The sequence below is a fragment of the Anser anser genome (assembly GCF_964211835.1).
Source record: "Anser anser genome assembly, chromosome: 2".
NCBI lineage: Eukaryota > Metazoa > Chordata > Aves > Anseriformes > Anatidae > Anser > Anser anser.
The window spans coordinates 113,177,284-113,201,754 of NC_139721.1; the positions used below are offsets into that span (position 1 = coordinate 113,177,284).

The 24,471-nt window shown below is 39.4% G+C and overlaps 1 protein-coding gene across 9 annotated transcripts in view; it reads left to right on the forward strand.

Annotated features, from left to right (window-relative positions):
• The window catches only part of LOC310895672 (nuclear pore complex protein Nup153-like), a 28,788-nt gene extending 6,487 nt beyond the window's left edge, over positions 1–22,301 (forward strand). For 2 of the 9 annotated variants that reach the window (XM_083827228.1, XM_083827227.1), the window contains exons 4-17: positions 103–242; positions 325–447; positions 2,629–2,739; positions 3,016–3,069; positions 5,327–5,485; positions 6,596–6,648; positions 9,358–9,484; positions 11,110–11,583; positions 12,834–12,926; positions 13,162–13,252; positions 13,594–13,716; positions 15,255–16,661; positions 17,270–17,464; positions 22,177–22,301. In XM_083827228.1, coding sequence (XP_083683354.1) covers positions 103–242; positions 325–447; positions 2,629–2,739; positions 3,016–3,069; positions 5,327–5,485; positions 6,596–6,648; positions 9,358–9,484; positions 11,110–11,583; positions 12,834–12,926; positions 13,162–13,252; positions 13,594–13,716; positions 15,255–15,685 — 1,979 coding nt within the window. In that variant the 3' untranslated portion in view covers positions 15,686–16,661; positions 17,270–17,464; positions 22,177–22,301. Of the gene's footprint in view, positions 1–102; positions 243–324; positions 448–2,628; positions 2,740–3,015; positions 3,070–5,326; positions 5,486–6,595; positions 6,649–9,357; positions 9,485–11,109; positions 11,584–12,833; positions 12,927–13,161; positions 13,253–13,593; positions 13,717–15,254; positions 16,662–17,269; positions 17,465–22,176 lie in introns of those variants that run through there. The other 7 variants (XM_083827226.1, XM_083827229.1, XM_083827230.1 and 4 more) reach the window with 7 other exon arrangements.
• The last annotated feature ends 2,170 nt before the right edge of the window (positions 22,302–24,471 follow it).

Below are 24,471 nucleotides of genomic sequence, written 5' to 3' on the forward strand. Positions count from 1 at the left end.
GCTTATTTTTCTGTATTGAAGAACTTGAATTAGTGTGATCTTTATTGTTAAAGTTCTGTACGTACTAGAGGCATTTACATCTAGCATACGTCATTTTGGCAGATGTTGCAGTTTTAAAAAATACTTCATCGTCACTGCTCTGGCCCACAGAAGCTGAAAGAACTCATTCCCTCTCGCAGCATTCTGCAGCTAGCTCTAAGAAACCTGCATTCGGTTTATCTGCTTTTGGAGGACTGTGTCCTGTAAGTACTGCACAGTATTTCTTTTAATCAGTTTGAATGTGTACCTGTTTTTCTATCCACTTATCGTACTGTGTTTCCGTAGGCATGTGGAAGCACGTCTGTTTTTAAGGAAAAGCAGCTTGGGTTTTCTCCATTTTACCCCGGAAAGACGGCCTATGGTGGTGCAGCTGCAAGATCTAGGCAGCGAGAGACAGAACCTTATCGGGTATGAGAAAAGTAGTGTAGTGGGAAATAGTGATGGAAATAAAAAAAGCAGCACTGCCAAAGGAGCTTGGAGCAGGGAGCTGAATATGTGGTAACAGTTGCTCTTCTGCCCTCTTGGTCTACAAAAATAGACGAGATTGATTTCTGTTTAAATTCTTTTATAACGGTTTTTACCACAGGTAATACTTGTCAGAAAGAACAAGAATGACAGTTTGGGCTAGTTGTTGGTAGTTGGGGTTTCCTCTGTTGTTAGGTCTTTCAAAAAATTCCATTTAAGTGCCATTGTCTGCCTCTGACTACATTACGTTAAAATAACTTGATGCAAAAAAACCAATGACAGCCTAACTTTGAAAACTTGTGTTTATGGTAGCAAAAGCTACTGTAGTCAAACCTGGCTAATATTTATCTGTGGATCTTCTTTTCCAAGCATGCCTACATTCATGCTATGGATATGTTGTATAAGCCTGCAGTCTTTGAAAATATCTAAAATCAACTTTGCTGATCCTTTGTTCTTCTGGTACACAGAGGCATGCAGGACTAAATGCAGTCTCAAGATAAGCAGTAACATGCTTTCTGTTTTGAACGATTCATATAGTTCTTGAAGAGAGTTATTTGCCCCCAAGAGTTCTTGGAAATAGCAAATAAAAACTGCTGACAACTCTGATTAGCTAGAGCTGAATCGAAACGGAAAATCAAATCAGGTTTGGTAGGAATGTATTTAAATGAAAGTGACTTTTATCAATAAATCAAAAGGAATTTTAAGAAAATGAAAACGCGGGTTTGCTGGCTCTGTTCTGACAGTCGATTTCTGCAACGGAAAAAGGGCAGTACAAGTACCTCACTTACGGGAAACCTTGAAACCTTGTGGTGCAAAGCTGGGAACCCTCTTTGGTCGGCTATTTTTGTTTTTTACAATATTACTGCATTATAGTAAAAAGAGGAACCAAAATACTAGGCTTTTAAAGGAGAGAGTAGCTTGCTTCTTGCTGCTTGCTGTGAATGACAGCAAGGTACTAGAGAGTCCAGCGAAGGGCCACCAAGATGATCAAGGGACTGGGAGCACCTCTCCTCTGAGGAGAGGCAGGGACTGCTGGGCCTGTTTAGCATGGAGGAGAGGAGGTTCAGGGGGGATCTTATTGGTGTATATAAATACCTGAATGGATGGTGCAAAGAGCATAGAGAGCCATTGTGTTTTCAGCGGTGCCCAGTGCCAGGTCAAGAGGCAACAGGCACAAACTGAAACGTGAGGCTCTGTCTGAACATCAGGAAATGCTTTTGCACTGTGCGGGTGATGGAGCCCTGGCACGGGTTGCCCGGAGGGGCTGTGGAGTCTCCCTCTTTGGAGGTCTTCAAGAGCTGACTTGACATGGTCCTGGGCAACCTGCTCGGGGTGGCCCTGCTTGAGCGGGGGGGTAGACCAGGCGATCTGTAGAGGTCACTTCCAACCTTAACCATTCTGTGGTTCTGTGAGTCTCACTTGTGTTTTTACATGCTGCGTGGTCTGCTTCCTGTCTTCACATCGTGTGATAAGCACAGTGTGGTTATATGAGGGGTTTAACCTGGGAAGAAAAAAAGTCACACCAAAGGAAGTTTTTGACTGATATTTGAAGTTGGGTGGTGCAAATACACAGTTTACTTTTTCAGTGTAATGTTTAGATCTGTTACAGTTTAAATCAGATCTTTATCTTTTAAGACAAAGATTTGCAGCCAACTTTAATCTTGGGGGAAGGGAGGAAGCAAGAGAGAAGTAAAACTAGTTCCTGGTTATGATTGTATACACTGATTTTAAGATGGTACAGCTAGACCATCGTGAAACTCTGAGGTCTGTGTTGTTACTGAAAATGCTTTCTGTACCACCACAAGCCTTTTCTTGAGTTCTGTTTCCCTGATTACTGCTTCGGAGGCCTTAGCAGTCCTAGCATCATCCGTCTTGACCTTTTACAAGTACGGAGTTCTTTTATTGCTCGTGCAACAAGCACATGCAAGATGCACTGAGGCCCAAGGTAAACTTCATTAAACTCCGAATGTATTCTCTTCTTTATGGCTTGAACTCCCAGTGACTGCATTTTTCTCTGTCATCGGAATATATTGATTGTATCATCAGTGTAGCCTTGGGACATAAAATACATGCCTCCTTAGCTGAGAATTGACCATTGTAACACTTAAAATGCTAATTTTTCAGGCACAAAAGAGAGCGAAAGCTAGACAAGAAACTGTGCGGCCCCGCGCTACCTTAAGTACCGCTGCACGGTGCATCTTGGAGGCAGTGGAGAAGCTGTCAAGCTCTTTGTTGGTAAATAGCACATCTTTTAATCTGTTTTTGCTTCATGTGTTTATAAAACTTAGTAAATGTGCCATCAAAGGATAAAGATAAAACTATTCTTCCTTACGTTGTGGCCGGTTTAATTTAGTGCGCTATTTTTTCAACAGGATGCTAAAAGAATGGCATCTCTTTTGCCGCTGTGTTGTATAAGTTGACCATGAACCCCCACATTTTTGTTGCAGGGAACCCTCTGTCTCAGGAAAAAAAAATTGCCCTCTAATATTTATGCTTTGTTTTTTCCCTTAGCCTCCGGACATAGATAAACCGGATATTACTGACTTCCAGTCCAAACGAAGAAAGGTAAGAACCAATAATGTCTTAAGCTGAGGTAGATAACTTTTTCAATGCTTTATCACTATTAGAAAAATTTTCTCAAACCTTAGTGACAACATAGACATCAAATCAAGTTAATATTGGCATGTATCCACAATAGATGATGGGCTGTGAAGATTACTCAGGTTAAGAATTATGTTATCTTTGTAAGTTGAGAGCAGCAACTCTAGAACACACCAAGTCGTTTTATCTTGTCCCCCAACTTGGGGTGAAGCTGCATATTAAAATTCCTGTTGAGGCAAGTTTTCTCTTGAAGAAATGATCACAAATAGAAAAATGGTGATTGAGTGGTCATATAGACTTTGTACAGACTTCCGTGTTCATTCGGGCACAGAAAACTAGTTTTTCTACTTTTTATCACCATTCAAAGTAAAGACGAGGAAAACCGTTAATTTCCGACGCTATAAATCTTACGCTCCTAAATTCCTATTTGGAGGTAGCACAGAACTGGTGATAATACTGTGGTAAAGCATGACTTCCTTTCATTTTGTTTAAAAAATGAAAACTAGTCATCTTTTTTTGATGACTTTAGTTAGGGGTATCCTTGGGCTTATTAAATTGCAAAACCCTTAAATGACCACTTGAAGATCAGGTGACTGAAGGAAATAACAAGATGTGCAAACTTTTCATCTTCTGTTCTAATGAGCAAAGGGACAGTGTCTCAAGAAGTTTCTGTGCTAATTCCTTGATTGGATGGATGTATAATTAAGTTTACAATCACTTCAGAGTTTACAAACATCTCAGATTTCCTGGACCATCTTTTCACCATCTGCCAAATTACAAGGGCATGGAGAAGTGAAGTATATCATAAATATTATCCAAATAACTAAAACCAAATCTGGTGTGAATTCTCAGTTATATTATAGCAATACACCTGTGATAAGGCATTAAGAAAGATCTGCCAGATTTGCAAGAGAGAGCCTGAAATTGTCAGCCACTAAATGAATGTTGCACGCAGCTGTCAGTGGGTGAAAGGAGATAGATTGTCTATTCATAATACTAGAATTCATAATGGTGGCGGGAGAAGGGTAGCCCGTGATGAGAAGCAATTATTTGCTGAGGAGACGATCGTGTGTTTTCCTGCTAAAGTGAACATGCGGTTGACGGAACACTTGTGCACTCGGGCTAAACTTCTGCAGTGGGTAGCAGTGATGTGGTATTTTTCTTATTTCAAGGAACTGTACCAGGCAGAATAGCTCTTGGTGTATTGAATGCCTAACTGGGGGAATTAATATTTTTCTTTTTTACCTTTAAAACCAGCAATGAACCATCGTTCACTCAAAGTAGATTTGTGAACTTACATAAAACATGTCTTGTTCAAGGTTTCAAACTGAATGTAATATTTTTTAGAAAGATGCATTTTTGTATACTTTAGAGAGAGTGTGAATCCTATTACTAAGAGCTGGGAGATACTGTGAAATTAAAGCTGCAGCGTAAACAAAAATTTCCTGTTGGTATTGATTTGAACAATAGCATGCTTCCTAAGACTGTATTTTCTGATCCTTAAGACCGCAGGCGGAGCCATCGGTAAATCTTGTAGCCTTTAGGCTTTGTTTTCTGTCTGACAGTTCAGTTAAGTCAGTTTTGCAGAACACGCAGTGGTCTGTGTTAAAAATTAACTCTGGTCTGTGAAAATGCTTTGAAAAGGGAAGTCAAACCCACTACTTGAAGTGCATCTAATGCACATGTAAAGCATTGGATCATATTTTAATGAATGAGATTATTGTAAGATTGACAAGGTGTTTTTTTTTGAGTGTGTTCTATTGTTTGTGTAACTTTGAAGGGGGAAAATGTAGGGAATGTGAAGCCCAGAAGCCTGTATAATTAGTTGCTTAACACTTCGAATGTTAAATTAATGAATTAAGCTACTAAAAAAAAAAATCACAGTGTGGGCAGAGGAAAAGATAGGAGCATATTCTAGGAACATGGGTTATTTTAATTATGGTAGCATGAATTATTTTGTCTATGAAGCTAACTGCCAAATTTTGAAATGGAATTCAGTCAGACTTTGGCTACTTATATATAGCTTTATGGATTTCGTTACTGGTTTTCTGGTGATTTCCCTCTACAAGTTGAACGGTCTTCAGAATTTTCAAATTGTATTCACTGAGTGCCAAGACCGATGGGGGGAGGTTTATAGTTCTGTAATTTGTTTTCATCAATAAATATTGGAATTAATTTGGGTGGACGTAAGGATAAATTGATTGCTGTTTCCCTTTCAAAGCTGGAATCCCAGAATGCATTCCAGCCTCCACCTGTTAAGAGACTTGTGACACCAACGGTAAACCGTCAACCGATGCGTTATACGCGGTATTCTGAACCATCACCGACTTCAACTACTCAGTCCAGCAAAATTTGCCAGAGAGTAGACACAAAGTTCCAAGTGAGTACATTTTTGAGTCCTTATGTGCCTGGTTTTTTTTTCCAGTCTTGGAATGTTTCTCAAACCAATTGTTATCCTATCTTTGCAAAAAGTACTGATAGTATGTTTGAGGCGAGCTTTAAGGCAGTGGGAACCATTGTGAAATAGATTGAGCTTTTATGGATTTAATTCTGTTTTTGGAACACTCAGTGTCTTGTGGTTGTTTTCACGATGTCATGATGTGCTATTGAGTCATCCTGTTCTCAGTGAAAGAATATTAAAAGACAGAAATGTTTTCCTTCTATATTCTCATGTACACAAAGGTATCACTGATGAAACATGCTCGTGTTCTGTGTAAACTATTCCAGGTGAGCTATGTGCTCCAAGTGAGAGTTCTGACAATGTGCTGAGTTATCGGTTTTGATTGCTTTGGAGTAGATGGAGTCTGATAAATTTTCCATAAAATTAAATGGTCATCTCTTTCTGCGAAAACATCTGTGTTTCCAGTATCGGTCTGAGTGTACAAATGACCACGTGTTAAGTGTAAGGGCTTATTAGGCTGGAAATCAAAGTGGACAGTAATACTGGTTGCTTATTGCTTTTAACTCTTTCAATCTCTGTATTGTTTAGCCAGCACAATCTCCATTTGGTAAAGTTCTAAAATGAATGTAGCAGCAACTGCTTAGTTTTTTGGGGGGGTAGAGTTTTTTCGGTTTTTTTTGCTTGTTTGTTGATAAATGATAGAAAACAGAAAAGTATGTCCCTTTTACGGGGTTGGTAAACACAAGTTTTGATGAAAACTCTCCCCCCCACACGCACAATTTTTGTTATTTTGTTTAAATTAATTACTTTCTTTGTTAGAGGATTTGACAAATTTGATTTAGTGTTCTATCAGTTTGTCCTCAATGCTGAGTGAAGCAGTGATGCTTACTTTAGCCCCAAAATTTAACTGAACTGTACCCACAATGCTGAATTAGGGAACAACGTTAAGTAGGTGAGGTGTATTCAGTGCTATAAAATTAAAAATAAATAAATAAAATAAAAACCAGAAAAAAACACATTAAGTGGTTGTTGGTACTTTGTGTATTCTGTACATAGTCAGCTAACTCTTGAACTAAACTTAACTTGCAGGGGATGAGAGAGAAGACTTTGCCTGCAGAACAGCGAGCAGAACCATCTGAAAGGTATGACATCTATTAATTTAAAACTTACTTGAAGGAAGAAAGAAATCTCCTTTTTCAGTACGGTCTGCATGCCTGTCTTTTTGGAAAGGTGGTGACAGTTCTCAGTAAAAGGAATGGGAAATCCAATGAAAATTTTGTATTTTGAGGGAGCTGCAAAGTCTGGATTGTGTTTGAAGATCAATAGAACTTTGAGAAAATTGTTGTTTTTATGAAAGGAAGGAAGATGAGCAAGAATAAAACTACTGATACACCACTTTTTATCCCGAGTTTATCTTCTGAGTAGGATACGAAGATGGGAAACAAGGCACGTTATAATGCTGTATCCACAGAAAGGATCTTTGCTATTGGAGGCCTAATTTTTTCCTTCTATAGGAAATATGGCTCATTTTGTAGTTTAACTAAATCTGTAGCGTTACAAATTTTGCTTTGACAGATATTTCATGGTTTATAACTCAGTTTACTTATAACAAAATAATTTGTCCCTCCTAATGTTCCCTAGGGGAAAAGCTATTAGTTTTAGCTATTTAATTGCTTGCAGTTTGAAAGCTCTGTCCTAATGGGATGATTCTTTCTGAAGTATTCTTTAGAAGGTGAAGTAGGGGAAGTGAGTTACGGTTCAGGAGGATGTTTACTGATGTGTTTTTTTCTTTATTTTTTAAGCAAAAACATGGAGGAAGATTTATGATTTATTATTCTTTTTTTAATACTCCTTTCATGATGAAGTTAATTGTCTGCTTTGAGTTCACATGAAGACCATGTGTTCTTTAGAATCATTTGAGGCCAAATGCTAACTCATCTCTAAAATAAAAAAAAATCCAGAAGAATTAATTGAATTTCTTCTTGAGGAGACTGCTTTGTGTTATACTGCTTTCTTGGTTTAGGTCAAATGAGTTATCCTCCAGATAATATTGATGGCTTTTCCTTCTGGGCAAATGGTGTTTTGGGTAATAATGCTTGAGTTAAGAGACTTTGCACTGGGTTTTTAGGGGGTTGCTCTTTTCAAAGAACAGTGGCAGGGAATTTTGTTGACTCTATGCTCATCTGCCAAGCAATTCTTGTGTGACCATGGGCATTCTTTGGCTTGCAGAAAGAACTCAACACTTTGTTTTGGCATCTAAAAGTTGGACTTCACAACAACCACCTTTTTAGGGGTGGAAGCGACTGGCTTTAAGGTTCTGGTACAGGTGCAATCAGGTGCTGGGTTTTAATTATGCTTTTTTCAAACTGTTCTAAATTGTCTCTGTTAGAACTCCTTTCTACTTCTCCATTTAGGAAGGAGATACAGAAAACTCATACTGCTTTTGATTTCGTTCACAAAGTTTATTGCAATACCCTGCCTTTTGTTTGTAGAGTAGGTAGTGGGGGTAGTGTTTTTTGTGACGCTGGTCTCTGTTGGGTGCCATGTTCTGGAGCAGGAGCACCACACTGATCTGCTGGCAAGAGTCCCTTTGGACAGTTGAGTTGGAATACTCAGTAAATCTCTGGCCCACCAATGCTATATATCTATGTGTGTGTGTGTGTGTGTGTGTGTGTGTATATATATATATTTTATATCCTGAGTCCAATTGCAGATTAGACTTGCTTGAAGGCTGACAACTGTCTTTGCCCCCTTGAAGCTCACAGGTGTTAACAGAAAGAGGAATATGGGCTATTACGGGCAAGCGATAGTTGTCTGAATGAAGATCTATTTTGATGTAAGACTTTTTTCAGAATTCTAATGGATTGACAGTTTGGATTAGAGAAAAGTCTGAGCATATGCCTTAGGGATCTGTCTTCCTCTATGCAGTTACAGTGCTAAGCAGGCTGTTGTCAAGTATTTGACAAGTTTAGACCAGTTCTCCTCCTCAGTATTGTGGGAGTTTGACCTGGTGTCTTCCAGTGCGATCTAATGCACTTTTGTACTGACTGACTGATTGGCTGCAAGATAAGCTTTGATGTCACAGTTTTTCCAGGCATACTTCATTTTCTTGCCATAGTACTTTTGTTAGAGTTATTCCCTATTCCACTTCTGGTTTGGGTTATTTTTTCCCCATTTGCTCTTGGATTAGGATATCTTTCTGGTTTTGAGCTAGGCTTTTTTAAGTACCAGAAAAATGCCTTTGTATGCCTTACAAAAGGGATCTGTATTCATGTCTGAAAAGACATCTGGAATGTTGGCATACCCAAACACCTCTGCTGTTCCTGCTGATGGCCACATGAAAGCCAGAGCTGCTTCTGAAGCTTAGGCCATATTACCTTGCCACACAAGTCTAAGGCGTCCCTATTCTATCAGAGCTGTTGGCAGTGTTTCCCATGTGTATGTGTGCATATGTGCACTCTTTCTGTATTTTTGTGAGCTGTTCTTTTATATCCCTGCAAAAGATACACGTGCATCGCAGAATCAGAGAACCAGTCCTATTTAAAGGAAGCACTGGAAAATAACAATCTAAATCAGCTCTTCTATTTCAGGTCTTCTGGCTTAGTCATTGTTCCCATGTGAACGGTGCACTTATGTATGTCCTTTTCATTGCTGCTGTTAATAAAGTTTTTCCTATTTAGAACATCAAGTATTTACCAGCGTTTAGCAACTTGTGAGACAGCTTTAGTTTTTTTCTGATCAGCAGGTTTCAATTCTAGGACTAATAACAGCTCTAATATCTTGAAAAAACAATTTGGCTGGTGATTTTTTTTTCTCTTGTTTCCCCCAACTTCTGTACTGTCGTGTGCTAGCAATGTGACCAGCTACAAATTCAGTACTGCTGCGTCCAATGGTCTGTCTTCAGGAGTGAGTAGCGGAGGCGGCAAAATGAGAAGGGAAAGAGGAATACACTATTTATCAAGAGCTGTACAAGAACAGGTAAGTGACTCTTAAATTAATTGCTGTCACTGAGCTTACTGAAGGAACTAGCTAAGTGTGTCAGTTTTATTGCATCATAGTAAATTATAACAATACCGCTTTATTTTTGCATTGTTTTTGTTTTCTTGTGGGTTTCAGAGCAGGCTCCAATTGATTTCCTGTGTTTGAATACCTGAACTTTGCTTATGTAATTTTGAAATTTTTAATTCTCTTACCTTGGAGATTCTTCAAACTATAACATTTCTCGTTAGCAATTGAATGAATGAGTCCTAAGAAGAGAAGTAATGTTTTGGTGAAGGTTTGTATAGTTTTTCTACAGGAATGATACTTGAAACGAGTGCCAAGTATAAAAAGAAAAAAAAAGCTTAATTTTTGGTTTCATATTTAAGTCATACAGAAAGATACAGGCCAAGAGTGTGAAAAAGAGTAGTAGAAGACAGCATTCTGCATGTCTGCTAACGATGACTCAGTTTTTGATACTCACCAAACTCATTGTGAGAGAGTTTTTTTCTCATTTTAATAGGAAAAATCTATTCCATAAAACTATGACCATGAATATTCAGATTATTTTTTCTTTTATTGGATGTTATATAAGCTGCCTGTAAGTTAATTTAAGTATTTACGTTAACATTAAGTATTTAATTAATATTAAGTTAATATTAAGTATTTAAGTTAATTTAAGTTTCAAACCATTAAATGGGACTTCCGGATGATGCAATATAAAGAAATCATAAACACTGTTGTTTATTCCTGTAACACAAATAAAATAATGGTCCAAATATCAAAAGTTCCATAAACTTTTCAAATCAAAACTGTGAAACAGATGTAAGCTACAGGATGCACTGAATATCAGTAGTACCAACTTACATCCCTGCCTAGTCATTTCTAAGTAGATCATGATAGTACTGTACAAATTTTGGTCAGATTTTCTATGCCATTTAAAACATAACTCATCCAATCTTAGTAATCAAATAAAGTAAGTGGCAGGGATGAAAACTGAAGTTGTTAGGAGGCTGTTTTCTGATTTTTATATTTGCATCCTGATACATGGTATAGACTGTATTTACCAGAACACAATCTTCAGGGCTGCTAGTCTGACTTTCTTTGGTGCTTTTTGTGTTTAGTTTGGTTGTTGAACCTACCTGCTTCTTTAAACATTACCTTTTTCCACATTCCCTGCTGTAGTGACTTTAGAAACTTTGGCAGCTATCCTGCCTAATTTTGCAAGAGGAACACTTTCTCACTTGTCTTGAGAGTGTACTCTTAATTGAAGCCATGCGAGGGTAGTTAGAAAGGATGATGCTTCTCCAGAGCTTTGATGACTAAAGTATAGAAAAGAAAGAAAAAAAATGTGATCTGTGCGTCTCTGTTCTGCACAGGTTTTGAGTTAACTTTCAGTGTTCTTGCTGTACAGTTGTTGAATAGAGTATAATGTGGAAGCAGGCCTGCCATAAATTAAAATGACGTGGTAGACAGAGGTGGGGAGATCGGGATTTCTTCTGGAAACTTGCTTTCTCTTAATTTGTATGGATTTTTGTTCTATTTAATTTTGTTAATAAATTGGGTGCGATGGGGTGAGAAAGTAGTATGTCTTGTATAAGAAAAATTAAAATTTGCAACTTTAGGAAGTGGAGGAACCAGTGCTACCGAAAATACCCCTACCCATCAGTGCTGCATCGCTGCCTCAGTTCAATTCTAGTTTCGTTGGTAGTAGCGCTGTCTCAGCGTCACCGAGCGCTGTTTCAACAGCAGCAATGAGCACGGCAACTCCAGCAGCTGCGACGGGCATGGCAAATCCATCAGAGGTGGAGGGCATGACAGATCCATCAGAGGTGGAGGGCATGACAGATCCATCGGAGGTGGAGGACTTGACAGATCTATCAGAGGAGGAGGTGGAGGACATGATATATACAACGGCGACGTCAGGCATAACATGTTCAACAGTGCCCTCAGGCTTGACATATCCAATAATGGCGGCGGGCATGCCATATCTACTGAAGACAAAGGACAAGGCAAAGTCAACAGTGGCAACGACAAGCGTGGCAAATTCAACGGAGGCGGCAGGCATGGCAGATGCAGCAGCGACGGCGGCGGGCAAGGTAAATCTTTATGCTATAAATAATGTTTACAATGAGTATACTGCTTTATTGCGAGTTGACTTTTTCTGTGGTGCTCATGAAACTAACAAATATTAGTTTCTACGCAGCTGAATGAATTGGGGTTGTATGCCAGTTTGGGGAAAAGGCATAAATGTTTTGATTCTGCTTCTCTCAGTCTTAGAGCCTGCCAACTCCCATTTAACGTGATTGTATAACTGCTTCAAATGCTGTGGAAGTCTGCGGGGGAAGAGGGGTGTGGACTTTATGCCAAGTTATTTATAGTGGTTTTGGCAGGGGTAGAGTTAATTTTCTTCGTAGTAGATGATGCTAGATGATGCTGTGTTGCAGATTTGTGAGCAAAACAGTGTTGGTAAGGCACTGGTGTTTTAGCTGTTGCTGAGCAGTGCTTACACAGTGACAAGTCCTTTTCTGTGTCTCACGCTGCCCTGCCAGCGAGGAGGTCGGGGATGCACAAGAGGCTGGGAGGGCACTCAGCCAGGACAGCGGAGCCCAGAGGACCGAAGGGATATTCCACACCATTTAGCATCGTGCTCAGCAATAAATGCTGGGGGAAAGAAGGGGAAGGAGTAGGGAGTATGTACAGGGTTATGGCATTTGTCTTTCCAGGTAGCCATTACATGCGATGAGTCATTAATGCTACCTCAAATTTAACAACTTTACTTCTTTACTTCCAGTTCTTTTCCCTGTTCCATTTGGAGGGAGTGAGCGAGTGGCTGTGTGGTGCTTAGTTGCCTGCAATGGTTAAACCACAACTTTATTTAAGTTATTAAATTAGAGGTAACGTGGTCATATAAGCCTCACATAGAATGAGCCTAGGGTGCAATAATTGGCATATTATTGCAATAAAATAAACATTAATCTGTTCCAGAGTACTTGAAATATTTTTTGTACGGTTTGAAGTAGACAGCTGCTTTAACATGCTGAGGTGTTTGCTGAAGTTCTTGGAGTATCATTGGGCTGAGTTTGCCGTTCTTCAGCTTCCTGGCTTGCTTTTCCGTGCATTTAGACCTAAGTAGCATCTCCAGCTTTTCCTCTCAGTTTCTGGAATTTGGTTTTGAAGATATTGTCCTATACCCACTTGGAAACTTCCCTGTGTTTTATTATTACTTTTATCTGCAAAATAACTCAAACATCAGGTTTTTCGACGTCACTGCGGGACTTCTGTTGGGTAGTGAATTCAGGTAGTTGTTGCTCTTAAATATAAACCTTTAATTCTTTTGAAAATACAGATACAACCAACAAGTACTGTTAGCAGTCCTGAGCTCGCGTTTTCATCTCCAGTTGTGAAATCTACTGAGGCAGAAGTGCTACCTACGTCTTCTGTAAGTAAAATAATAAAGGAGCTTGACTTTTTTTCTTAGGCATTTAGTAGGCTGTTGCAGAACACTAAAGCAGAATCTGCCTTGATGGAGAAAAGTATGTAGGCTTCTGGCTTATAATTTGTCATTCAGCATGCGTGCTACAAATGTGAAGAGCAGCTTTCAGATTTGGTTTTGTGTGTGCATTCGATTGAAGTTCCTGTGGCTTGAGAATCTGAAAAACCTCTCTTGTTCATAGCAGATTGGGTTTACATTTAGTGTTCCCGTTGTAAAATCGGCAGAACTTTCTGGACCCAGTGGTACTCCAGTGACGCCCTTTCTTACCCTAGGTAACTGAAACTTTAGCACTTCAGATCTGAAGTGCTGATTTTCCTTTTTTTCTTTATTAAATCTTCAATCTGTCCTGTCTGCGCATGCTAGCAATTCCAGGCAGTGTTGGACTTCTGCAGTATTTTTCCAGTGACAGATCTGCTTTTATAATTTTTGTTTTGTTTTGTTGCTTTTTGTTTTGCTCGTAATCATAAAGCATTGCAAAGTAAGTAGAATTTGTGAAGATTCTTATGTGAGAAGCATGAAAGCTGGAAATTCTTGTTTCTAACAAAAGTGAGTATAATCTGCTCTAACTAGGTCACATTGTGAAAGCTGTTTTTGTTTTCTTTTGTTTCAAAAGACACCACCACCTCAACCAACATCAACACACAGAAAGAGGAGGTCAAAGATTTTGCTGGTGGTCCCTTCACCACTGCCCATGTCTTAAAGGAAGGAAGCGTCTTAGACGTTCTAAAAAATCCTGGTGAGATAATGAACTCCTTTTAAAAAGATGCTGCAAAAAATACGCTAGCATTTTTTATTAAAAAAAAACCAACACACGACTTATGGTTAATAGAGTATCTGCTATAAATACGAATGTAGGAGAGCATTACATTAAGCGCTGCGTTTGTTAGGGTGCATCTGCCCCCTTCTATTCTAAGTGGTGTTTGTTGCTGGAAGTAAAACTGCAAGATGAAAAGCAGATGGGTTGCATCTCCTTTACGTGTTAGGATGTAATTGTAAATGAGGTACTAAGAGAATTAGCCAGATAATCGGTGTTTCATTTTAAGTAAATACAATTTATGGAATTGAAAAGGAAATGTTTGTAAAACTCAACACTCCTGTCCCACCTCCAGCCCAGGTGAAGAAAGAATAGGAAAGAGCTTCAGTTCCAAATTCATGGCGAAAGCTGCGAATCTTTGGGCCTTAGCTTACAATGGCTCCTGTGGATTAAAATTTAAACTGCAAACAGCAGTGGAGTGTTTTACGTTAAAAACCCTTTTCTGAATTTTGTTTTTAAGCAATTGCAATTGTTTTCAACAGTTTCATAAAGTGTGTCTGTGGAAAAGATATCTTTTAAGAAAAAGGGCTTTATTGAATTTGATCTTTTCCCAAAAGTCTTCTTCTAACTTACATACTTGTTAAGAAGGCAGCACATTTCTCTACTGGAAAGAGCTAAGTGAGAGAAAATACATTGTGCATTTTGTTTAAGGAAAGACCTCTGAGTGAAGTGACATTCACTTTCTTTATCGGTTTAAAAGAAGCAGAATCTAAATCCACATTGTTCAAAGACTTCATTTTTGACTAAAAAAAAACCAACAAACAAACCACAAAACAACTATGTTCAAGGTAGATTTACAAGCAACTTGAGCTGCTGTTTAAGATGCATTTCCTTTAGTCTTTCTGTATTAGTAGCTTGTCTTTTCTGTTAAAATTGCCACCTTTTAAATAAGGAGTTGTCCTGTGTCCGATGCATTTTGAACAAAGATTATAGAAAATTAGACAGTTGTTCAATTGTCTTGAGTTTTTATTATTTAATTAATATTCAGCATCTGTGGGAAAATACCGTATGGATTGCTGCTCCGAGGACAAACTTCTGTACAGTTACTGGAGTAGATTTGAGTCATCTGCTACGGAAGGAGGAGCTTTAGAAATCTGATTCGATTGGGCATCGCGTCTTAATCAAATTGTATTATTTCCATTCCACGTTGGACTGTCAGATTTCAGTCAGCTACTGTCTGTTTGTACTTGTATCGACCAGTGAAAATGTTGATTTAAAGCTTGCTTGGAAACAAAGAGTTAAATGAAGCTTTAACGAAATGTTCTGTTGTGACCCAGTGCAGCAGATGAAATTTCATCCGTTTCGATAAGATTTCTGGGGACTTCCTGTTGCGCTCGGTCTGAATGTCTAGTTGTAACCATTGGCACCTGAGTTGAAATTTTTGCCCTCTAGTAAAGTCACTTAGTTACATGTAGTGAGGTGCTGCGCTAACAGGAAGACTTTTTTTTCTTGCTTCCTAGACTTTGGATTGTTGAAAACACGCTCTTCTACGTCTGCACAACCTACGACAAGCACAGTGGTTTATACTAGGCCTGCAATAACAACTTTTTCTGCAGGTAAAGAGACTTCTAAACAAGCATCGTACTGGCAATCTGATACATGTGACCCTTTTCTGCAAAACAAAGACATAAAGGACAAATGTGTAACTTGTCAAGCTACTAAAGCCTCAACAGTTGAGAGTATGAAACAGACAGTAAGTTCAAGTCAATGCGACACCTCAAAGCCAGCAGCGCCCCCAGCAGGGATGCTGGGCTTTGGAGACAAATTCAAAACAGTACCTGGAACGTGGGATTGTGATACATGTCTTGTCCAAAACAAACCGGAAGCTACAAAATGTATAGCATGTGAGACACCAAAACCTGGAACGGGATTAATGCCTGCTCTGACATGACCAGTGGTCACAGACAGCTCGGTGACAGTGACATCCTCCTCGAGCAGCACTGACACAACAGCCACTCTGGGCTTTGGAGACAAATTTAAGAAGGCGAAAGGCTCTTGGGACTGTGGAATATGCCTTGTACCAAATAAGACGGAAGATAACAAATGTGTAGCCTGTCAGTCTGAGAAACCAGGTATGGTCCTTTTTTTCCTGTTGTTTCCATCCTAGCCTCTGTGGATCTTGTACAGAATAAAAGTACGTTGCATATATGGAATATTTTAAGCAACACGATTCCCAGGTACGGTTGATGGGTTAGCGGCTGTCTGCAGGATTGGTTTACAGGCACTTCAGAGGTCTCAGCCCAGGTTCCAGCCTGTCGCATAAATTGAACTGATTGTGAAATGTATTAGTACGGAGCTGGATCAATGCAGATACCCCCGGCTTTGCAGCTGGTGAGGGAAGATGGCTGAAGTGGGTGACTTAATTTAAAAACAACATAGTGATTTTTCACTGGCGAAAATGAGAACTCCATAGAAAGAGTTAAAAATGACTGCGTTTTTCTCTTTCAAAAAATAAGTAAAAAAAATTACAGAATGTGGCCAAAATGCCTCTACTCACCGTTTGTATGTAATTGAGGGGAGATGTGAAGCCAGATTTCAAGACAGTGTAGTCTTAACTAGTCTTAAGCTAAAGCAGAGAGATGCCTATGAAGGTCAGTGGTAGGCTTCAAGAAAGCGAGTGACCCGCTGGGTAACTTCTTCAGGGCAGTACTGGGTTGTTTCCCATTGTGTGTGACCGTAATTGATTTTGAGCGTGGTTGTATTGTTTTTAAAATACGATTCTAATTCTAACTTTGACTCTAAATGTCATTTAACATGCCATTACATCGAAAAACACCTGTGCAAATATATCGTGGAAGAAACAAATTAAGATGGACTAGACCGGGCTTTTGTAATCATCCTGTGCGGTAAGACTGAAATTTCCTGAGGTAAGATAATGGATTTCAGACAGAGTTGATTCTCTTGGACTTCCAACCTCTGAGCGGTCAGTCGGCATCTTTGTCTGAGGCTCTTGCCATTGCAAGGAGGAATTTTGGAAATGAGGGCTTTACTGTGACCATGGTGCAGTGAATTGCACGGTTACGTTGCACTTGTCAAGAGGAAGAGCGATGCAAGTAATACTAGGATAAAAGTTTTCTGCGTGTGCTGTGGAAGGGAAGAGCCATTCTTGTCTTTCCGGTTTTGAATTTGAAGCGTTATCTTCTGCTTCTCTCTTAAAAGGCACCTTTTTTTTAAAAGGCACCTGTCAGGCCTCTTTATGGAGGTTACACTGTGGTCAACAGCAGCAGAAGCTTGTGTGCTGAACAGAGTTGTGTGTTGTTTGGAAGCTTTGAGTTCCACTCTGGTTTTTTTGTTTGTTTCTTTGTTTCTTTGTGGGTTTTTGGTGGCTTTTATTTTTTTCAGGGGCGGGGGGGGGGGGAGTTGCGGAGTAGTTTTGAACATTTCTGTGGGATGTGACAAATCAAATTTAAATGTTAATGTTCATTTTATAGTTCATGTTCAAACAGGATGGTTAACTGTCTTGTTTGTCTCACAGAGGGTCCAACACCTGTGACCAGTAGCAGTGCATCTGCATTTTCTGCTCCTTCTGGAGAATTTCTGGATTTAGACAAATTCAAGACGCCCGAAGGAAGCTGGGATTGGGAGACCTGCTTGGTTCAAAACAAAGCAGAGGCCACGAAGTGTGTAGCCTGTGAAAGTGCAAAGCCAAGCACCAAAGCAGAGCTCAAAGGTAATACTTCATGATTAAAACGAGGATGCATATTCTGTGATTTATTTTTTGGTTTGCTCTGAGTTTTTTTATTTTCTTACCTGTTAAGCACAATTATTTTTTCCTTTGAGGTGTGGCAAAATTATTCGTTTTTCCTGTAGGAATATTGCCTAGATAACATCTGTTTCCACACTTTTCCCCAAGAATAAGTTTATCCTTTTTAGAGAAAAGCTTTCATTAATGACGTGCTTGTTCTTTACATGCCCTACACGTTGTTCATTTGGAGTTCAGACTAAAAACATGATCTTTCAAAGAAGTTCGTATACTTTTTAAAGCCAGGTGGTGGGCAGAAAACACAATTGTGAAAAGTTTTATGTAGAGAGGAAGCATGGGGTTTTCTTGTTTGTTTTACTGTTTGGTGGGTTGTTTTTTAAACAGTTTTGACTGGAAAGATCAGGACTAGAATGTAGTTCAAACCTTCACGTACTGCAGATACACCGTGGGTTACGGACTTGACATTCACTTATTTCTGCAGGTTTTGGTGCTGCGGCTGCGTCCACAAAATGCTGCCTTGCCATCATTTACATTCGGTGTTCACTCAGAGTGTTCAGGTGCAGAGTCTGCAGCTGCCTCACAGTTTATTTTGGGAAGGACAGAAGAGAAGCAGTACTTGCAAACCAGTACTTCAGGTAAACAGTGTATCTTTTGTCTTCACTTGTGCGCTTATGTCCATCAAGTAAGACCTCTGAAACCATACTAGAAAAAATCTGCGGGATTTGATATGTTCATGTACTAGAGCTTTAGAAAAAGTTTAATTCCTATATGCAGCATGTCTTCTGTCCTGGTTATTGATACGTACGCAATTAGTAGCAATCCCTTTTTTGATCTCAACACTAGGTTTAGACAAAAAATTGCGACACCTTAAGGAACCTGTCCTGCATCTCATACAAGCACAGAAGTTGCAGTGTCTCAATGCTAGCAGTACAGTTGGTGGTAAAATCTTTAGTAGGGTGAAATAGAGGCCTCACACTTTTCAGAGAAAAAAAGAGATGAGAGAGAGTATCTTATTCCCACGTACTTGCAACTATGCTGCAGAGTGTACTGCTGTTACTCTAGTGCTACAAAGGTCCAAAAATCACTGAACAGTTATTAGCCAGTTTTGTATTCCTTTAATTTGTTGAAAGACTGCAGTAGAGGATTGAAGTTTTTATTGAGGATCACTGTGTGGAAAAATTCTGATTGTTAAATGTCATTTGTATGACTTAAGAACCGCGTTTTGGAGTACAGAATTCAGTATTAATTCCAGAAGGGGTAAGGGGAAGGACATTAGCTAGTAATCCCGAACAAAAGCAGTGTATAGAGCTATACTGATTTTAATCGCAGTATTCTTACAGTTGACCTGTTACTGAACAGATATGTTTTGGGGAGATATGGTGGCCAGGGAGGCGTGTGTGTTTGTGTGCTTCCTCTTCTAGTTAAGGTTCTGGGGTTTGGTTTAGTCAGGAAAATTTGATGAGGCACCTTGTGTAAAAGGAAATGTTAACCAGCATTTTTCAACACGGTGTAGTCCCTTAAAAGTGTCATAGATGAAAAGAGGCCATAAACGCTGGGGGAAAAAGTTAGTGGGAAACTGAGAGCAGGATCACATTCAGTAGTGAGAGAGCAGCAGCCTAGGGAAAGCCGATGAATGACCGTAACAGATAGTTCTATTTTAAGTGTAAAACAACACTCAGTACTTTATAATGGTGGTCTTACCAGAGGGTTCTTCTCCATGGCTCCTAAAAGCACGTCTTGAAGGCATTCGAGTGCAGTGAACTTAAGCTGTAAGAGTTGGGCTGGTAAGCTTGGCCTGATTTGAAGCTGTAGGCACGGGGCTATAATTTCTGAACAGGCTACAAAAGAAACTGTACCACTGTGCTTTTCAGTGCTCCGTTTAGCAAAGCCATCAAATTGTTGCAGGCAATTGATGTTGTTCTTCTAAGAGCACCTGAAAGATATTTTTGTTTGAAGAGTTCAGAGGTACCGGTTAATACTGGTTCAGATAATTACAGCCAGCTCTTGGTGTTTGTGACCAATAAAGTTTGTGGCTCCAAAAGGAGTGGGTTAGTGCTAACTGATTAACTGCTGTATATGCAGAAATATGGAATCTGATTACTTACGCAGAGAGCACTTAAAATGTATTGTTTTGCTGGCTCTCAGTGAGTTGCATCTTAATGCTACCAAGGAATAAGCTTTTTGCTTCTGGCCCAAGTGTTTTAATTTGGTGAAAGCCTTTTCTGTGCACGTGCACATGCCAGAGAGGTTGCTTAAGTAATAGAAGCTATAGTAGCTGCTATCTTCTGGTTTTTGTAGAAGACAGAAATTGAATTCGTTAGCTTTGTAACTGTTATGCATACCAGAATTGGTTTTCTCCCTTTTGAAAATAGTAGAGGGTATGCCTATGTCAGATTTGGTGAGCAAGGTGATCAGATGAGGGCACTGCAAGACTGCCAGAACGCACCAGGTCTGGGGGGAAAAGGAATCCGGCTGAGCATAGGAATTTCTAAAAGGTAACCAAGGAGTTGTGCATTGATACAGTTATTCTAAATAATCAGATTCTCGTAGCTCTGCCTTTGGAAAGTCTGTGGCCCTTGCTGTAGTGGCTGTACACAGGATGCAGTCTACAAAACCAGAAATGCAGAAGTCCTATGTTTTGACTCCCTGGATTCATCAACCTGCTTCAGGACGGCTGGGGGAATCCAACTGTTAAGTCTAGCCAGACGGCGCAACTTGGGCTTAGCTGCCATTGTAACCAGCCTTGTTTCTCAACAGTAGCAAAGCTGAATGCATTGGTAAATATTTTCAGGTTTGGGCCTGCATAAGGTAGAAGGGACAACAAGTGGTTTTATATGCTAGGGAGTTCTTGTTCTTAGAGCTTTCCCTCTAGTTTGAGAGAAGCACATAACTAGTTTTACAGTGGGTTGACAGGAAAGAAGTGGGGGGAAAAAATGGGAACGCAGGGAGAAAGCCAAAGGCGTTATTACTAGAACAGGTTTAGAATGCTATTCTTTGCTTTTCATGAGCTTAGGGCAATGGGGAGTTTAAAGCTTAGCACTTCCTGAGAGGGTTTCTTACTCTACCGGCTCAGTTCTATCACTTATTTAAGGCAATTCAGGTCTCTGAACGGTTAAAGAACTGATACCAAATTTGATGAACTTTGATCCAGGATACTGACAAAACAGGACTTCATATAAACAATTTCAGTATGTTCATGAGGTTAGCTTGTGTGTTCTGTTAAATAGTAAAAAATGACACTTCTGTTTCTGTTTACCTAGCATAATTCTGCAAATGTTGCCTCCTTCTGCTTTAGAATGGAAATGCTCTTCTCCAAGAGAGCACTGTCCAAACTTCTTTGCCAAAATTTTTTGATTAAATTAATATTGTTTTATTTTGAAAACAAGAATAAGCCACAAACATGTTTTCTTGCTTCGGCTATCCAGAAGAACGTCAACAGTATTTTCAGATTTTCCTTCCCTACGCAACTGTATGTAGGAAGAGTGCAGTTGGAAGCAGAAGACCTAAGATGATGTATCTTCTGTTTGTTTACTACAGTAACAAGACAATGGATTACCTCTTTATTAGAACTTGTGTAGCTTTGCAGTATTGAAACAAATGTAGGTATTAAAATACACATCAGTAATACGTTTCTGAATGGCTGAGTACCGTGCTCTCTTAGCATTGAACTACCCAGCCATTGGATTAGTTTGTCCCTCATGTTTGCTTAGTTTGGAAGCTATTTCAGAATGCCTTCAGCTTGTATTCTTCCCCAAAAGCATAGAACTCACTTCTCTGCATCCCCAATTCAAGTCAGAGAAACTGGGCACTGCAAATACAGGAGGTCTGCCTGTACAGAATCAGTGAAGACAAGTCTAAACAGCGGATTTTTTTGAATATGCAGCTGGGTTATCTGAATGTTCTTTATGCAGTGTACGTCAGTTTTAGTACAGATAGCACTTGTCTTGGTTCTTGTCATTAGTCTGAAGCTGCCCCTGAGAAAATCTTGAAAGGGAAAGTAGTGAAAGCTAATCAGCTGGCCCTTTCTTCTTAAGAACCAGTGTATTTTGTAATTCTCCCACTAATAATAAGGCGTCATGCTGGAGAATCGCGATTGTGTTGTTAAGCAAGACTGACTTCACCTGAGCGGTATAGTTGGCAGCTGTTGAATGTTTAATGGACTTTAAACAAACAAAAAAACTGAGCAGGTGGAGGTAGACATGGCAAACTGACAGGCGGTGTCAGATGCTTCTTTGAAATGGATAATCTGACTCCATTCACTTCTTTCTGGAAATAAGATCTAGTAATTAACCAAACAAAAGATAGAAGGGTTAAGACTGCATCTTTAAAGCAGCTGTGCTTGATAAATGTCTCTGGTCTTAAATCAATCTTTAGCAAAGCACAGAGACTTAGCAGCAGCTTGCTTATGCCAACGCTAAAAATACTTGATGTGTACAGGTAACCATGTCAAGGCTCTGGAGTTAATCCATGAGAACAATTCCTTCTGGTATTGGCAAAGGTGAGGATGCTTGCTTCTATAGAAATGAGGTTTTGAGCTGTGACTTAAGCTGTCACTTAGGTGACTGTTTAGGAAAGCTTCCTTTTAAGCTTTGAAGTATGTAAGCTGACAAATTGTTTAAGTTCAGAACTGGGTTTACAGTCTCTTGTTCTCTGACTGTATGCAACTTCTCATGTTTCAGACTGAAAGCAGAATTGCAGCGGTACCAGTCATACAACTATAATGATTATTGCCAAGATTACCAGAACTACCACTTGCAGAGGAGTTACGATGCTTACGCTGACTACAACTACAGCTCCTATGCTCCCTGTGACAGCATGCAAGCTGTTGGAGACTGCTCTTTAGGAGATTCTTTAATGGCTCCAGCTGTTTTTGAGGTAAAGATAGTGCACGCTTGCTATAAAGAAAATATTTCACAGATAGTATGTTGTACAGATTTGTGTGAATCAGCAAAAAGAATCCGAAGTTGAAAACATGCTTTCTGCTTAGTGTGAAGTTAAAAGAGCAGATTCCATTCAGAGGTGTTTGTATTTAAGTGCTTAAATAGTAAATCCATAGAATTAGTGATTTATACACCATTATTTGTTCACGCATACCAAAGAATGGTTTTGACAGCATAATTGCGTACGCTTCTTCTGTTCCTGTTCTTCTGATTTGCTTTGCTTAAAGCAAATTAAACAGTTGTTGTAAGTGGTCTTATCGTGGTCAATGTATTAGTTGTGACCTCCGGAGGTCCCTTCCAACCTGTACTGTAATATTGGCTTTCTTCTAAAAATAAGTAGATAAAATGCCATCTATCCTTGTAGTTGTAGGAAGAAGGAATGGGTTGAGACTGCAGCACTTTGAATCTGTGATGCTTTCTGAAATGAGTTATGATTAAACTTAGCCTTTTCTGTCTTTCAGGAATCTTCAGTTATGACTGCAATCGGTGATGACCTAATTACTGACGGTAATAAGGGTTCTATCATTGTCACTTGAGTTTAGCCATACTTGTGCCTTTTAACAATACAAGCCAACCTCTACTGGATGAAGAACATCTTGAAAATTCAGCTGAGGTCAAACCTCTGTGGGGTTGATCTGCAATCAGCTGGGGTTTTAAAGCTGATACAGCATACACTGACTGCATCAAGTAAAACGGGACACTGTCAATGCTTCGCAGCAGGTTTCTTGTACCTGTGCCTTCATTCCCATTTGAAAATGGTCTAAGACAGAATTTTGTTCTTTGTATTGGTTCCGCTAAACAGATTTTATATTAGAAACTCAGTAATATGCAAAAGCTTTGTTCTCCACCCTGAGGTAAAAGCTTATGTTGCAGATTCCAAAAGGAGGATTCAGCTTGCACTTACAAATACGGTACAAAACATATTTGTGTCCTGGAAGGTTTGCAAAGTTCCTCACGTGGAGGCATTTTGTGTTAGTGTTTAGAAACTATCCTATGTAACGTGTATTGCCGTAGAAGTGAATTAAATGACTCTTGGGAGGGTTTCATGGCTGATTATCCTTAAACGTTATCTTTACTATCTTAAACATTGTCTTTGTCTTTATCTTGAAAGACGGTTCTAGTCCCAGCCTTCTAATATACAAATTCCCAAAAGCTGGAGCTGTGAGGCTCAAAATTTTAGAGGACTAAATACCTCACTAAAATTAGTAGATCTAATAGCTTATTACACTTAGCTTAAAATACATTTTATTAGCCATTTCACGTGAAGTTTTTTTGTGCGCATGCCTCAGATTTGATACTTGGACTTACCAGGCTTTTATTTTCAGATCCACAGCTCTACTTGGATGTTGATGAAATGAACAGACAATTCACGGAGACAAGCGAAGAACTCTACGATTCACTCATGAATTGTCACTGGCAACCTCTGGATACGGTCACTTCTGAAATCCCCTCTGCTATTTAAGTGTCTTCTAGAGCATGACCGTTAGGACCAAAGTGCTAAAACTACATTTCTTCTACATTATTCTAGCTCATAAGTTTTAAAGCACAATGATAGGTTGGGTTTTTTTTGCTATGCTTTTGACAGTTTCTGTAATCTTTTTGTTCATCACTCTCTTCTTGGAGCATCATGAAGTCATGTAAATATTCGAGAAATGTAAAGAGGTAAATGGGGTCTAAAGATAAGACTTGCCTGTGTAAATAAAAAATTTGTTTCTGCAAACCTGCCAGCAAGGGATTTTACTTGTACCTGTGTGCAGCACGTTCTCTTCCGGCTTACGGAATTTAACAAGGTAGTAAGGGTATTTCATCTGTCTTTATTTTTATATGGGCATTAGGACACAAGCAACACCTAGCTTTCCCTTGTTTTCCTGGTTCCTTAGGTAAGCGACAAGCCAAGCCTTTCATGTGCTTGCTTAGACTGGAAGTATGTATGGGAGACACTCACAGGCCTTGCTATGGAAACACCTGTGCCCACTTTTTCCTGCAGGCTGCTGGCTCTAACTGTACTACTGATATATGCTAGGTCAGCTAAAA